We start from the raw sequence: 13,002 nt of genomic DNA on the forward strand, positions 1-13,002 counted from the left end.
GATCGTGCATCAGCAAGAAAAAGTATTATGTAAGTAATTGTAGGTTCCAGGCATTTTGCACATGCTATACAAAAAAAAAGAAAACATTATTATACAATTATTTCCAATAGGACGTTTGCAATCATAGGCTGATAACGCAAAACCAATTCCTTGTCATAGCATGTCCTTTTTAACCCCTTGGTGCCATGGAAGATTAAGAGCTTTTTCGGCAAATAAGGAACGCAATCACCAATCTGCATCGCTTTATTTCAAAATTGCCGTTTTATTGCTGGTGGCTTCTTCAGCACGGGGAAGTGGCTAGACAGAATAAGGGCCATGGCGAATACTTAATTAAGTAATAATCCCCTCAGATAATGCCCTGGCTGGAAGAGTTGAAGGCCCACACAACAGAAGACACACAAATAAAACACTCTGCTGCCCCCTTTACAACCACAAAACACACTCAACAGACACACAAACCTTTCCCTTCACTCTCCTGTGCGGAGCTCTCTGCAGACAGGGTGAGGGAGGAGTCAATGCCTGGCTGGTGGCTTCTGTCCAATCACCTCCCCTGTCTAAGTGCAAATTTCACGCTTTGTGAATGAAACCTGAAAGCTGATTGGCTGAAAAACTTGGCAAGCTGCCAAAAATTCCGGGCCATTACTGATTGGATAATGCTCGGAATTTTAACCAATCAGAGAGCAGGGATCTCAATAATGCCCTGAATTTACCAGCTTTAGCCTATAATACTGGATAACAAGCTTTTCTATGTTTTCTGCGTGTCCTTTCCAACCCCCCCCCCCCTCCCCGCTAAACACCTTTACATTTAAAAAATATGCAAAAGCATCTCTTTCTCTGCATGTCATTTTTTTCCATTTAAGCATTACCCAATTTACTAGCTACAAACACCTGTGACAATCTGCGCATCCTGTCTATATATTACAAAATGCTAATGATTTTGGTGAAATTACATTTTACTTCAGTTTTGTACAGAGAATATTTTACCTAATCTACAATTAGGTTAACTATAGGTTTCACGGTATTTGGCATTTCTTGTCTTCTGCCTCAGTTATGAGTATAATCATGTATGTTTTGTTGCAATGAAGACCTAATCAATGGATATATATATATTTAAAAAAAAACAATAATACTTATCCCAGAACCTCCCAGTGATAATTAAAACCTTTCCTTATACTAAGTCGGTAAATAAAAGAAGCACTGCTGGCGACACTATATAAAAAAAAAAATAGATTTGAAGCAGGGGGTCTCCGGAGCTGGACCGCTGGACCGCTTTGATTTCAGCTGCGGGGACCCCCTGCTTTCCGAGATACTTACCTTGGATGAGGGTGCCGGTACTTCTGCGCAGTTTAAAGATCCCGGATCACGTGGGCCAATAGGAAGCCGCAAGAGATGACATCATGACTTTGTATTGGCCCGCAGCAAGCGGGACATTTAAATCGCCATATCAATAATAGCCCCGATTAGCCCCTGTCAGGGCTGCTACCGGCACCTTCATCCGAGGTAAGTATCTTGGGAAGCTGGGGGCGGGGGTCTCCGGAGCTAAAAATTAACGTGGTTCAGCTACACAGAGCCCCTACTTCAAACCTATTTTTTTTAAAACACAAAAAAAACCTGAGTTCCTCTTTCATTTATACATGGAATTGGAAAACAATCATTTTTTTTTACACATTTTATATAATCTCCTCTAGAACAGGGGTGCCCAACTTCAGTCCTCATGAACCCTCCGGTTTTAAGGATATCCCTGCTCCAGCACAGGTGACTCAGTGAGTGGCTCACTCCGGTTGATTGACACACCTGTGCTGAAGCAGGTATCAACTTGACAACTGACCTGTTGTGGGTTCTTGAGACAGGCGTTAGAAACGACTGCTCTAGGTGGTATCATAGTCTTTACATTAAAAAAAAATAATTAGAACAAAATGAATTAATTTAGTGTCAGATTTACTTTAATTGAAACTTTTACAAATTAGGACCTTTGACATCAAGCTTTGACATGCGTTTATTACCTGCATACAGTAGGTAAATGGTTTCTTGCAGGGTGGATCACAGTGTCGCACTACAGCAAGCTGCGATTGAACAGAACAGCCCCCTATGGGAAAACACAATCTTAAATACTTATTATGGTTAAAGGATACAGCAGATTCCCAATGCATCATGTAAAGTAAACAATTTAGAGCAGTGATGATAAAGCAAGCACTGACAGATCTATTTTAAACATAGGCAGCCCGCTACTTAATTACTACTGTAGAATTGTAAACACATGTGACAGATGTCACATTGCAGCAAGTTTTATTAAATCAAGTTGCTAGATTCAAGATTACCTTGCGCTTTTTTCAAGGGAACGGATTGTTAGACGTGTAAGAAATATCTACCTGGCCAATTACTTCAAGCTATGGCAAGAATTCTGCACGGCTGTGTGCACACCTTATAACAGCATATTACCGATGACAAAAAAGAAAAAGGTGATGTTCAAGTCTCTATATCTAAAATCTTTCCCTTCATTACGAGCTGTGATCTCATTAGGAATATTTCTCAATTCTTCGCAGTCCCCCTGCACACATCCAAGAGGCATCAGAAAGTAATAAATTAGAACTACTTTTTAAAGTCAAACAGAGATTCTTTAACTGTCTTATATCTATACCTGTAACATTCATTCCATCCGAACGCTGACACCAAACGCTACGCTTATTATTTCTCCATGGACTTGTTTTCCACGCGTAGCTGAAACATTGCCCGCCTGTGAGACAACAAACACAGTTGCTTTATATTCATATGTATAAAAACATTTAAAATTTTTTACCAACTTCCTTACTTGACAAAACATGTCAGAAACCCACCAAAGTGGTTGGTTGGCAGTGTGTAATAAATGCAGAGGAAACATTTATTCTTGCACATGTGAAATTCAACCTCTTTTAAGCTATCTAATATATGCAAATAACTGCGCCACATTTCACTACACTCCTTGAGTGCTGTACTTAAGTAAAGAACCTCCAATGAGATCATTTGCAATAAACCATGAGAAAAACTCGGACGGAGGGTCCCAATCTTAATTCAGTAAGCCCAAGCCAGACTACCTCTGAAATGTATTTAAACTATGTGCATTTTAACATTTGATGCTTATTCCTAAATCATGGTAGTGCTCAGTGTACCATATTTAGCTTTAATGTTTAGGTTAGGTCCTTCTAAAGTGATGGTAGTTAAATGTTCTTGTTGAGATGTGTCCCACATGTATGTCCTCATTCATTCGTTGTTGGTCAAGATAAACAATTAGGTGAACGAGATGTGGTAGTGGAAGAGTAAAACAAATGACAATATATTTCCTTACAAAATGCAATTTTTCTACCTATGGTAATTAATTGAAGTCATAAGAATGAGCAATAACCTGTACAGGAACGTGTCTCTATGACCTGCTCTGGACAGTTCTCTTGGTTTTCGAGAGACTGCATAATAAATGCTCTAGATCGTGACTGGCGACCAGCAGTTTCAAAACTCCTTCCATCAATGCACGTTAGCTCACAGGAGCTCCAATGCGACCATTCTGTTAGATGACAATCACCTAAAGGCCAATAGAATAATGTAGTTAGGCAGACAAAACTTGGAAGATAATTAAAGAGCACCTTTGTCTTTCTAGCATAATCAAGCTCGCTGTTATGCTATTTAGAAATGTCACTGGAGATAAGTGTATCAAGATCTGTGTAATGATGCAACTGGGACCTGACCGACTTACTTAGAAAGAATCGGTGCAGGGGATTTGTTTTATAAAATGCCATATAAACTGCATTGATTTAAACCTCCTGTATACAGAGATTAACATGCTAGAAACCCCTATACCGTACGTCTTGTTAAAATCAGGCACCAAGAATGCATATTATGTGTCAAGAAGAACATTTATTCAGGATGTTGGTGGCAATTAAAAGTCCATCGTGATAATTAACCACGTCACTGGCAGAGAAAGGGTTAAAAGTATAAGGCATTTTTTAGATAATATATTTTTTTGAGAAATAAAGATTAATTTCTCTGACCTATCAAGTCAGAAAGAAAATCATACCCCTCGAATTTATAAACAGCAAACGTAGGTTTGAGAGGCATTTGGTAAGAGGTGCTTGCACTAATTTGGGCCGTTCATATTTTCCACTTGATCTTCAGATTCTGTTTATCCATTAAGGCAGGGTAGCAAACTCCAGCCCCCAAGGGCCACCAACAGGTCAGGTTTTCAGGATATCCCTGCTTCAGCACAGGTAGCTCAACCAAATGTCTCAGATTGAGCCACCTGTGCTGAAGCTGGACTATCCTGAAAACCTGACCTGTTTGGTGGCCCTGGATAACACTCCTGCTTTAAGGCAGACAATGTGATTGTGCTTCTAAATGATATGCAATAGACACAAACATGACTGACCCTTACCCATACAGTCAACATGTAACAGTTAAAATGTGTGTAATCTAAATATAAAGAGAACCACATTTCCATGCTTAAACTATTCATCAATGTTACCTGGACAAGGCACATAACAGGACAATTTGACCTGGCTCTCTTCTGAAGGCATTTTTCCACAGAATTCCGTATCAACTTGCTTTCTGGCACCAGAAGGGGAAGCATCTTGCACCAAACATGTGAGGTTGCGAACCTTAAATCCATCTCCACACTGACCGTTCTAAAACAAACAAACAAACAAACAAACAAACATACTGTACATGAGGCATGGACATCATCTATGGGGACAATGTAATGGCTTTCCTGTGTGTGGGGTGGTCAGGAAACCTGAATGAGTCCAGGAACCAGGGATTGGAAATGAAATTACAGGTTCAGACATGCACCTACTCTGTAATCTTTAAAGCTAAAAGATGCAAATGATTCTCCGCACCGATCAATCAATAACATCCACGTTTGTCTGGACTCCAATATTCTGTGGCAGCAAAAGGGTTAACAGTACAACCTTATGCTAGAAAGTGGAGAGATCCAATTATAGAAATATCTCTCATCTGCTTAAAGATTGAAGCAGCCGGTCTCCGGAGCTGAACCCCATTCATTTCAGCTCCGGGGACCCCCTGCTTCCAGAGACACTTACCTCCGAAGGGGGTGCCAGTATTTTTCATCACATGGGCCAATAGGAAGCCGCACCGGGTGACATCACAGCTTCCTATTGGCCTGCAGGCTGGATAGCTTGGAAAATCTGCCATTATGTCAACCCTGGAGCGGCTATCGGCACCCACAACGGAGGTAAAAGTATCTCTGGAGGCAGGGGGTTCCCGGAGCTGAAATTAACGGGGTTCAGCTCTGGAGAACCCCTGCTTCAATTCTGTATTAAAAAAATGGGGAACAAAAAGGCTTGGATTGTCTCTTCAATGCCATCCAATAGATACAAAGCGGCATTGTGTTTTCTTTACAACTGTTTTTTTACTTTGAATTGTCTATTGAACTATGAGGACAATGACAACCAAATCACATTGTAAATTATATGCTACATGTAAATAGCTCATTTATCCTGGTGGAGCCTGGTCATGGCTGACAATATATCATCTGCATGGCATTCAGGAGACGGTTGACTAGGTCTAATAGTTGCATAAAGAAAAATGCTAAATATCACTAAGTTAGAGAAAAGGAGAAACGGGGTTAAATTAATGACTCATTTTATGTCCTTTATAATAAACGGGCGGCCTGCATTTCCATCTTTTGTGTAAAGCATTAGCTATCTATCTACTGCATAACATTGATTTTTCACAGTTTTTTCCCCAAAATGCATAATGTCAACGTCACTTTGCCTCATTACTCTGAGCGGTGTCACAAGAAAATGAAACAGTGTACTGCAAAAGAAGCTGAGACTGTAATGAGGAAAATATCAGTCATATTTAGCATATGTGGAGATATTGGATTCATCATATCTCTTCTCTTTTTTATTAACCACAAGGGAATCAAATTTTGTAACACAATACAGTATTCATTGGCAATATAAACGTCTTGAAAAATTAACATCTCGTTATGTGGGGAACTGTACTGTAAATAAAGTATTTGTAGATAACTAGTTAAACAATTAATCTACTACAAGTGTTGTATGTGTTCAAGTAGGTTTTACTAGCTATGCATTTATTTAACCCAGGCTGTGCTGAAAAGCTGTGTAATACGGCAGGCATAAGCTTATGGGGTCCATATTAAAATTAATAAGAAGTAAAAAGTGACACACTATGCTCATTTGCATGTCATTACCCAGAGTCCCTGGCTGCAGTGGAAGCACTGTTTGCTAAGCGATAAAGGAGATAAAAAATCTATTTTTTCTTTTTTCTTCATCTATGCAGTCATATTATATAATTATGTTTTAGTTTAAATGTGTTTTAGATTTTATTTTGTGCATGTATTAAAATATTGTAGTGCAACTCTGAGTAGAGTTTGCTGTTTGAATTGTGATTATTTAGAAGATGCCACCTTATGAGGTTACACGCTATGATCCCATTGGAGTAGAGCACAGTATGATCCTATTTTATTAGAGGAGAGCACAGGGACATGTTGGCGCTCTTTCTATAATTGGACGATTTTTTTCATTGGACTTTTGTGCCTCTAAGTAACTCCATGGAGGGCTAGCAATTCACAACACCTGAGGAAGCCGGAACAAGGAAAAGGCAAAACACATAGGGTTTTTGACCCTCTGAAGATCCCGTAGTCAGCAACTAAGACTTTTGTCTTCAGTGAGCTGCTTTACTGCAGCGCGCACAGACGCAGAAGTGCCGACGCCGACAGCCACGAGGATCGGAGAATCTAGGCTGCTGACGTGGAGTACACATCCAAGGACAAGTTGGCTGAAAGATTCGGGTGATCCAGAGTGGTGTGAATGTGCCCTTATAGCACTCAATGCTTCAAAGGACTGGGAGAATGTGAGTGTATCTTTTCTCTCCCAGCTTGTGCTTCTATGTTCAATAAAACTGTATTATGCTAGGTCCTCTCTATACATTTTTTTCAAGAGAGGAGGAGTTTTCAAAGACATCCATCTACAATGCTAATGAGTGCTTTATTCACTTACCATCACTGCACTTCATTCTATTACTTTGTTTATTGTATTCACTCTATTGCACTTGATTTTTCACCATTATATCCTGAAACCTGACCTGGTGGTGGCCCTTGAAGACTGGAGTTGGCTACCCCTGAAATAACTGATGGATTTATTCTGTTTAGAAATCCCTACTGATATGAGCATACAGCATCCACAGATTTCAATATTAGCAGGAATACCCAAGTAAATTAGATATTTTACAAGATATACACGTGTGTTAAAAAATGTAAACCAGGACAACCGGAAGTGTGTTGGAACACTGTGGATGTTGACCTTAAAAAGCACTGGCAGCAACACATGTTCGAAAAGGGAGGGTGTAATTGTGTTATTTTGTACTGCACAATACAAAATCTCTCTATATACAGTACTTCAAGCTGCCAAATTAAAGGCACCTAGTTTAGCATATATAGAAAACAGTGAGAACTGTAGGCAGTTGGAAAGGCATCACCAGCCATATAATTGTTGTATTGTATGTCTTTATTTATCCTTGATAAAGAACGCTAACACGTTCGAAACGCGTTGGATTTTAATGTCTTGATGACTCAATAAATGTATACTTTTTGTTACCTGGGTCCTCCCTTTGCTCCTACCGGAGTGCGCTTCTTACATCTACTGCATACTTTATTTATATAGCGCCAGAAGTGTACTCAGCGCTTCACAAAGAATACAGTACAGGAAATTATAATAATACAATAAGTGCAGCAAAATCAGACAATAGGAAAGGAAATCCCTGCCCCGAAGAGCTTACAATCTAAGGTTTGAGGGGAATTTACAGAGACAACAGGTGTGGGAAATATATTCACCCATATATTCCTTATATTGGGGTAAGCTGGGACAGCTGCTTTAGGTACGCGGTTTGTGCCTCTGAACAACATCAATTAGAACCCCCCACCCCCCCAGAAATGATACACTGTAATTCTCAGCATCTATTAAAGCTCCCATTGGGACTGGCATTAAGGTATTGTAAAACTCAGAGAGTTCAGTTGCTATAAAAACACTGCATTTGTCACATACAAGATCTTTTACTTTCTCATTCTCATGCAATTGTTTGAAATATATTCCTTTTTTTAATACCTTGTAAGTTTTTTAGGTGCATCATTTTTGATCTTTGTAGATATTAACCAAATGCAATTACTTTTTTTTTTTTTTTATCAAAAGCAAACATAGGGTTAATATACTGTACAAGGCACATAGCGATCTTCACCACACATGACTGTGCACATGTGAATAATCTCATTAATGGTTTTTTTTTAGGTAACAGATATTGCTGAGGTTTTGCTTTTTTTTTGGCACAATAACAATGTCAAACCAGTGGGAGTTCTTCATATAAAGAGAAATGGTTTATACATAATAAGATAACCAGCAGTTTATATCAACGTGATTGTTCACTGATCAGAAACAATTAAAATGCATTCTACTAGATGACAAACAAGTTAAAAATAATAGAAAATGTCTGCTGACAATGCAACTGAATATTGTCAAACATTTTACTGCAGACATAACAACCATGTTTCTCTTTGTGATGCATTGTATTTCATAAAAGCGTTCAAAGCTTCATTCTATGCAAATTAGTGGAGGAAATCGAATAATAAGCAATTCATCTATTAAAGAAAGAAAAGATCTATGGCTTCTCTTTGTCTGCGACAAAACCTATGAAGATTGGAGTACTAATTGATTAGAGCCCCACATTTGTCTTCTGAAACATCGTACAATTTATACATGGAATTCTTAGATTAATTACAAATTAGAAGATCAATTGGGAGCATCTTGCAGGAGTTTTACACACTGTGTAAGCAGCAAAGACAGTCACTTAGACACAATGTGATAAATGGCAGAGCAAGTAGCACCGCACGGGGCCATCCCAAACCATGACATGACTGAGTGAATCCATGGGTGGATAAATATTTAAGAGGGTGTATGGAGGAATACAGCCAATAAAAATAACAATGACCACAATGTCACAGGGCCACAAATCTATCCTGCAATGCATTGATCCATCAAATAAATTGACATCAGCAGTTTAATGGCATTAACATTACTTGACACAATTCATTTGGATAATGTATTAGTTATGTTTTAGCACTGTGCTTTAGAACTTTCTTTTTAACAATACTTTTTTTCGATATAGCCATGCATAATAATGGTATACTACTTTCCTCTCTGTTGGCAGTAAGTCCTGATAAGTACAGGTATGCCAGCAGTAGTTATGGAGGTTTTCCCTCACACCCTGGTGAGGTGCCCTATGTATGGAGGGGAGTGGCTGTATGCTCTGAGTCCCTGGATAGTGACATCAGAGATGTGCCTGCCTCCTGAAGTATATAAGGCACAACACTGTCAGTTAGTGTAGTGTTGACCAGCAGTTGGGTGAAGTAGCTGGTAAAGTGTATGCTCCTGCATAAGGGATTGTAGGAACACTTTTGTGACCCTAGTGCAGTAACTAGCGGTACAGGTTGACCAATCAAGTCTGTCTAAGCCACTCTGTGTCCAGGGACCTGGCACAGAGGTGATCTCCCTAGGAGAAGAGGGAATCCCACTTCAATATGGGAGGGCGTACCTGGCAAAGGGACAGCACGAAGAGATGTGCGGCTAGAGCCGGCAGCTGCATGGGGCAGTCTGCTACATCCCAAACTACAATAAAGATGGCCTTGTTAATGAAAACCCCACTGTGTGAGTGTGAGATTACTCTACAGTGGCAGTCACCACCGAGAAGGAGTTCCTCACCAGGACCATCTCCCTGCGGAAGCATAGATCCTGATGAGGTGGAGGCGCTGCACATGATGTAAGTTGAACTCGCACCCACTACCTCAGCTACCTGTCCTGATGACATCCCCTAATACCATCAAGCGGGAGACTCAGGAGTCCTGTTACTTGAAGGTGCACCACCATACACGATCACATAATGGGGACCGGTTAGACCACACGGGCCAATGTGAGATTGGGGGGGTCAGACAAGGGGGTCCAGCCGTTACATTTGGAGGCGCTGCTGAGATATACTTGTTAACAGGACAGGCTTTTGCTAGGCACACATTAGGAACAGGGAGAGTGTCTGCTGCCACTTTGTGCTGCGTGGGACGGAACCAGGGGTAGTCAGGGAGCTGCTGCAGGCCGCACAGACGCCTTGGGATCCGTTAGGGGTTAGTAGATCTAGAGCAGGGGGCTATTGCTGTCCTAGTCGCCTTGAGGTAGCGCTAGCGGGGGACGCCTGAAGGGGTAAACTGGTAACTTAGAGCAGGAATTCTGGAAGGGTCCACACTAGGCTAGCCAACAGTAGGTCGACGCCCAAAGTACTGCATGGAAGAGCCAGAGTACTCTAGTCTCCATTCCAGGTCACTTGACCAAGGAGCACAGACTGGAGGAAAGCGTTACAGTAGACACAGAAAGAGTGTGCCTAGCCTGAGGTAGTGCAAACACGAGTCAGATCTACGTTAGGTACACAAGGTGGTGCACAAGGCATGTTTATTGTACTGATGTGGTAGCTGCCCCGCAGAGCAGAGCTCCATGTACAATAATCCAGTATACAGTGATCGAGAAACAACCGTCAGAATGGAGGATCTGCAAAGAGCAGAAGGTCCAGGATGGTTGGACAGAGGAAGGACACGCATATGACCTGTGCGTGGAAGAAGAACAAGCTACAGAAGAGACTTTTGTGAGCTTGTTGTGAAATGGCGTGAAAGCCGTGGCTGCGCCGTGTTTGTCCTGTCTATGTTCTCGGGAATGTACCCTCGAGACTAGTGAGGATGACAGTGTTGCTAGATGGGAGGAACGAAATGGACTTTGTTATACACCAATAAACAAACAGCCAGACGCTACCTCAAATATGAAGAAAGACAATACGAACCAAAACCAAGATGGCGGTTCCCGCGTTCCCGGGACACCGAGTGGGCCAGCTGCAGAAAGTCTTTCAACTTTGCAGTTTGCTAATTGTTGGCCAGGATTGGCGCCAACGAGGAAACCCCACCCTGTTGGGGAGATTGGCGCGAAAGCTGGAGCCGCGCCCTCATGGACTATGACTCACTCTGCACCTGTGCTGGGTCAGCCTACAAGTCTACGAGACATCCCCCTAGTTTCAACCAGGGGGAGTGGTTTGCAGTTCCACCGGATGCCGATGGAGAAAGTAGGAGGAGGGGTTGCCAAACCAGCCCCTGCCCTCCAGTTGCGAAGAGCCATTGACCAGTACAGACTTCTGAAACGAGTGCCTCCGTTGGTGAATATGGCTGAAGTTTCTGAGAAATTGGAACAGAGTCCCTTGATCTCTACTCATCCCTACTCGGCTCCAGGAGGCCTCCTGATCATCCGTGTAGAGGGTGTGGAGACTGTGGTGTGTCTTTGCCTGCAGTGCAGACTGCCGGGCGGAGCCGTGGGTAGTGAGGCTCGATGCCCTCACTGTGGACTGCAGTATATGTGGCCCATGACAACTTTTGTGCCAGTACAAGCCGTGGGAGCGACAGGAAATGTCCCGATGTCGGCAGCGGAGCTTCCGGGTGCACTATGGAGTGAGAGTGCAGGTCCCGCGGAGCAGGAATCGGGTCTGGTTCTCCCGACGGGGAAAAACAGCCATCGGAGGGGTGACCGAAGAGGAGGCCATCGCCGGTCCCCTACTGGGATGCCACGCCCGAACTGCAAGTTGGAGTCCTCGGACGAGGAGTGTGCAAGATTGTCTGATGCGCAGGACTTATTGTCAGGGCCCCACGCAAGTGGTACACCTTGGCGAGATGCTATTCCTCGTGGTGTGGAGACACGGAGTCGAGTGTCTCCAGTACCGCGACAACCCGATCGCCGGAGTCCCACTGCCGTGGTGACTAGCGGGTTGGAAGGAGGTCGATCCACCCCGACGCTGCGAAGTAGTAGGCTAACACAGTGCTTGTCGCAGACCCAGGGGGTGGAGGAAAAAGAAGAGCGGGTCCAGGGCCAGACTGGATCGTGTAGCATACGGGCGTTGCCGGATGTCCTCGTGAAGGAAGAGGTCCCGATTGGGGACCCAACCCAAGATGGCGTCGAAGCACGTGCGTGTACGGAGGAGATTCCGGACGACCAGAGCGGCATCGAGTGGGAGATGATCGCGCCTCTGCGGTCGAGCAGCGGAAGTCGATCCCCTACTGCCAGAAGGAGCGGGCGTTCGAGTCGGAGAGCAAGAAGCCCAGCTGCCGGAGAAAAGAAAGGACTTTGTGGCGGAATCGAGTCAGGTATTGCTGGGGAGCAGGTCGTAACCCTGCCAATACCTACAGTCCGGCCCCGTCCCCCAACCCCGTCCACTCCCAAAGTTAGCCCCAAGGCCCTAGTTAAAGCTCCTGTCCCCGTCACTTTTTCATTTGGGTCCACTTCTAGCCTAGGGATGTCAGGGGATTCCCGGGGTCCTGCCGAGGATCGGACTGAAAGCCTGGACTGGGGAACTTCGGATGATGGATCGGAGGGTGGAGGGAGGATTTCCCGACAAGGGTCGGTACCTAGTGATTGTCCTAGTGTGTTGAGTATCACGGGTGGGAACAAATCACAGCACCGGGGAAAGGTTACGCCTTCTGAGGGTACTTCGGGGGTATCTTCGGGTGGGCCTGAAGCAGAAGAGCCACTAGAATCCAACTCAGAGGAGATACGGGAAACTAGATGGTGGGCGCCCCTATACGAGGGGTATGTTGCATGGATAGATCGCACCCGTTTCATTTTAGAAAGGGATGGGATAGTTGACCATTGGTGGGCTCCCGGGGAGTTCAGTGATGAGGCGTACCTCCAAGAGTTGAGAGTGAGGTGGAACCGAATAAACGGGGGATTTATTAGGCCCAAAGGTTCTGAAGGATTAGAGGATCCCGTGGAATCAGATGAGCCCCTGTCATGGGTGTTGCCGGGAAGGGCTGGGCAAGCTAAATTGACCCGGATCTGTCGAGCTGAGCGAGCTATTGCAGCGAAGTATAAGAGGTCTCATGGGCTTGAGTACCCTTATGTCCCCGAACCTCTGATGAGGGAGATAGAG

At 43.5% G+C, this 13,002-nt stretch overlaps 1 protein-coding gene across 1 annotated transcript in view; it reads right to left on the reverse strand.

Annotated features, from left to right (window-relative positions):
- THSD7B (thrombospondin type 1 domain containing 7B) overlaps positions 1-13,002 on the reverse strand; it is a 395,203-nt gene that overhangs the window by 15,663 nt on the left and 366,538 nt on the right. Inside the window, exons 23-26 of the mRNA XM_075609482.1 lie at positions 4,490-4,649; positions 3,380-3,553; positions 2,639-2,734; positions 2,004-2,086 (exon numbers count right to left, since the gene is read on the reverse strand). Coding sequence (XP_075465597.1) covers positions 2,004-2,086; positions 2,639-2,734; positions 3,380-3,553; positions 4,490-4,649 — 513 coding nt within the window. The remainder of the gene's footprint in view (positions 1-2,003; positions 2,087-2,638; positions 2,735-3,379; positions 3,554-4,489; positions 4,650-13,002) is intronic.

This window comes from Ascaphus truei, chromosome 7 (assembly GCF_040206685.1).
Source record: "Ascaphus truei isolate aAscTru1 chromosome 7, aAscTru1.hap1, whole genome shotgun sequence".
NCBI classification, from domain to species: Eukaryota; Metazoa; Chordata; class Amphibia; order Anura; family Ascaphidae; genus Ascaphus; species Ascaphus truei.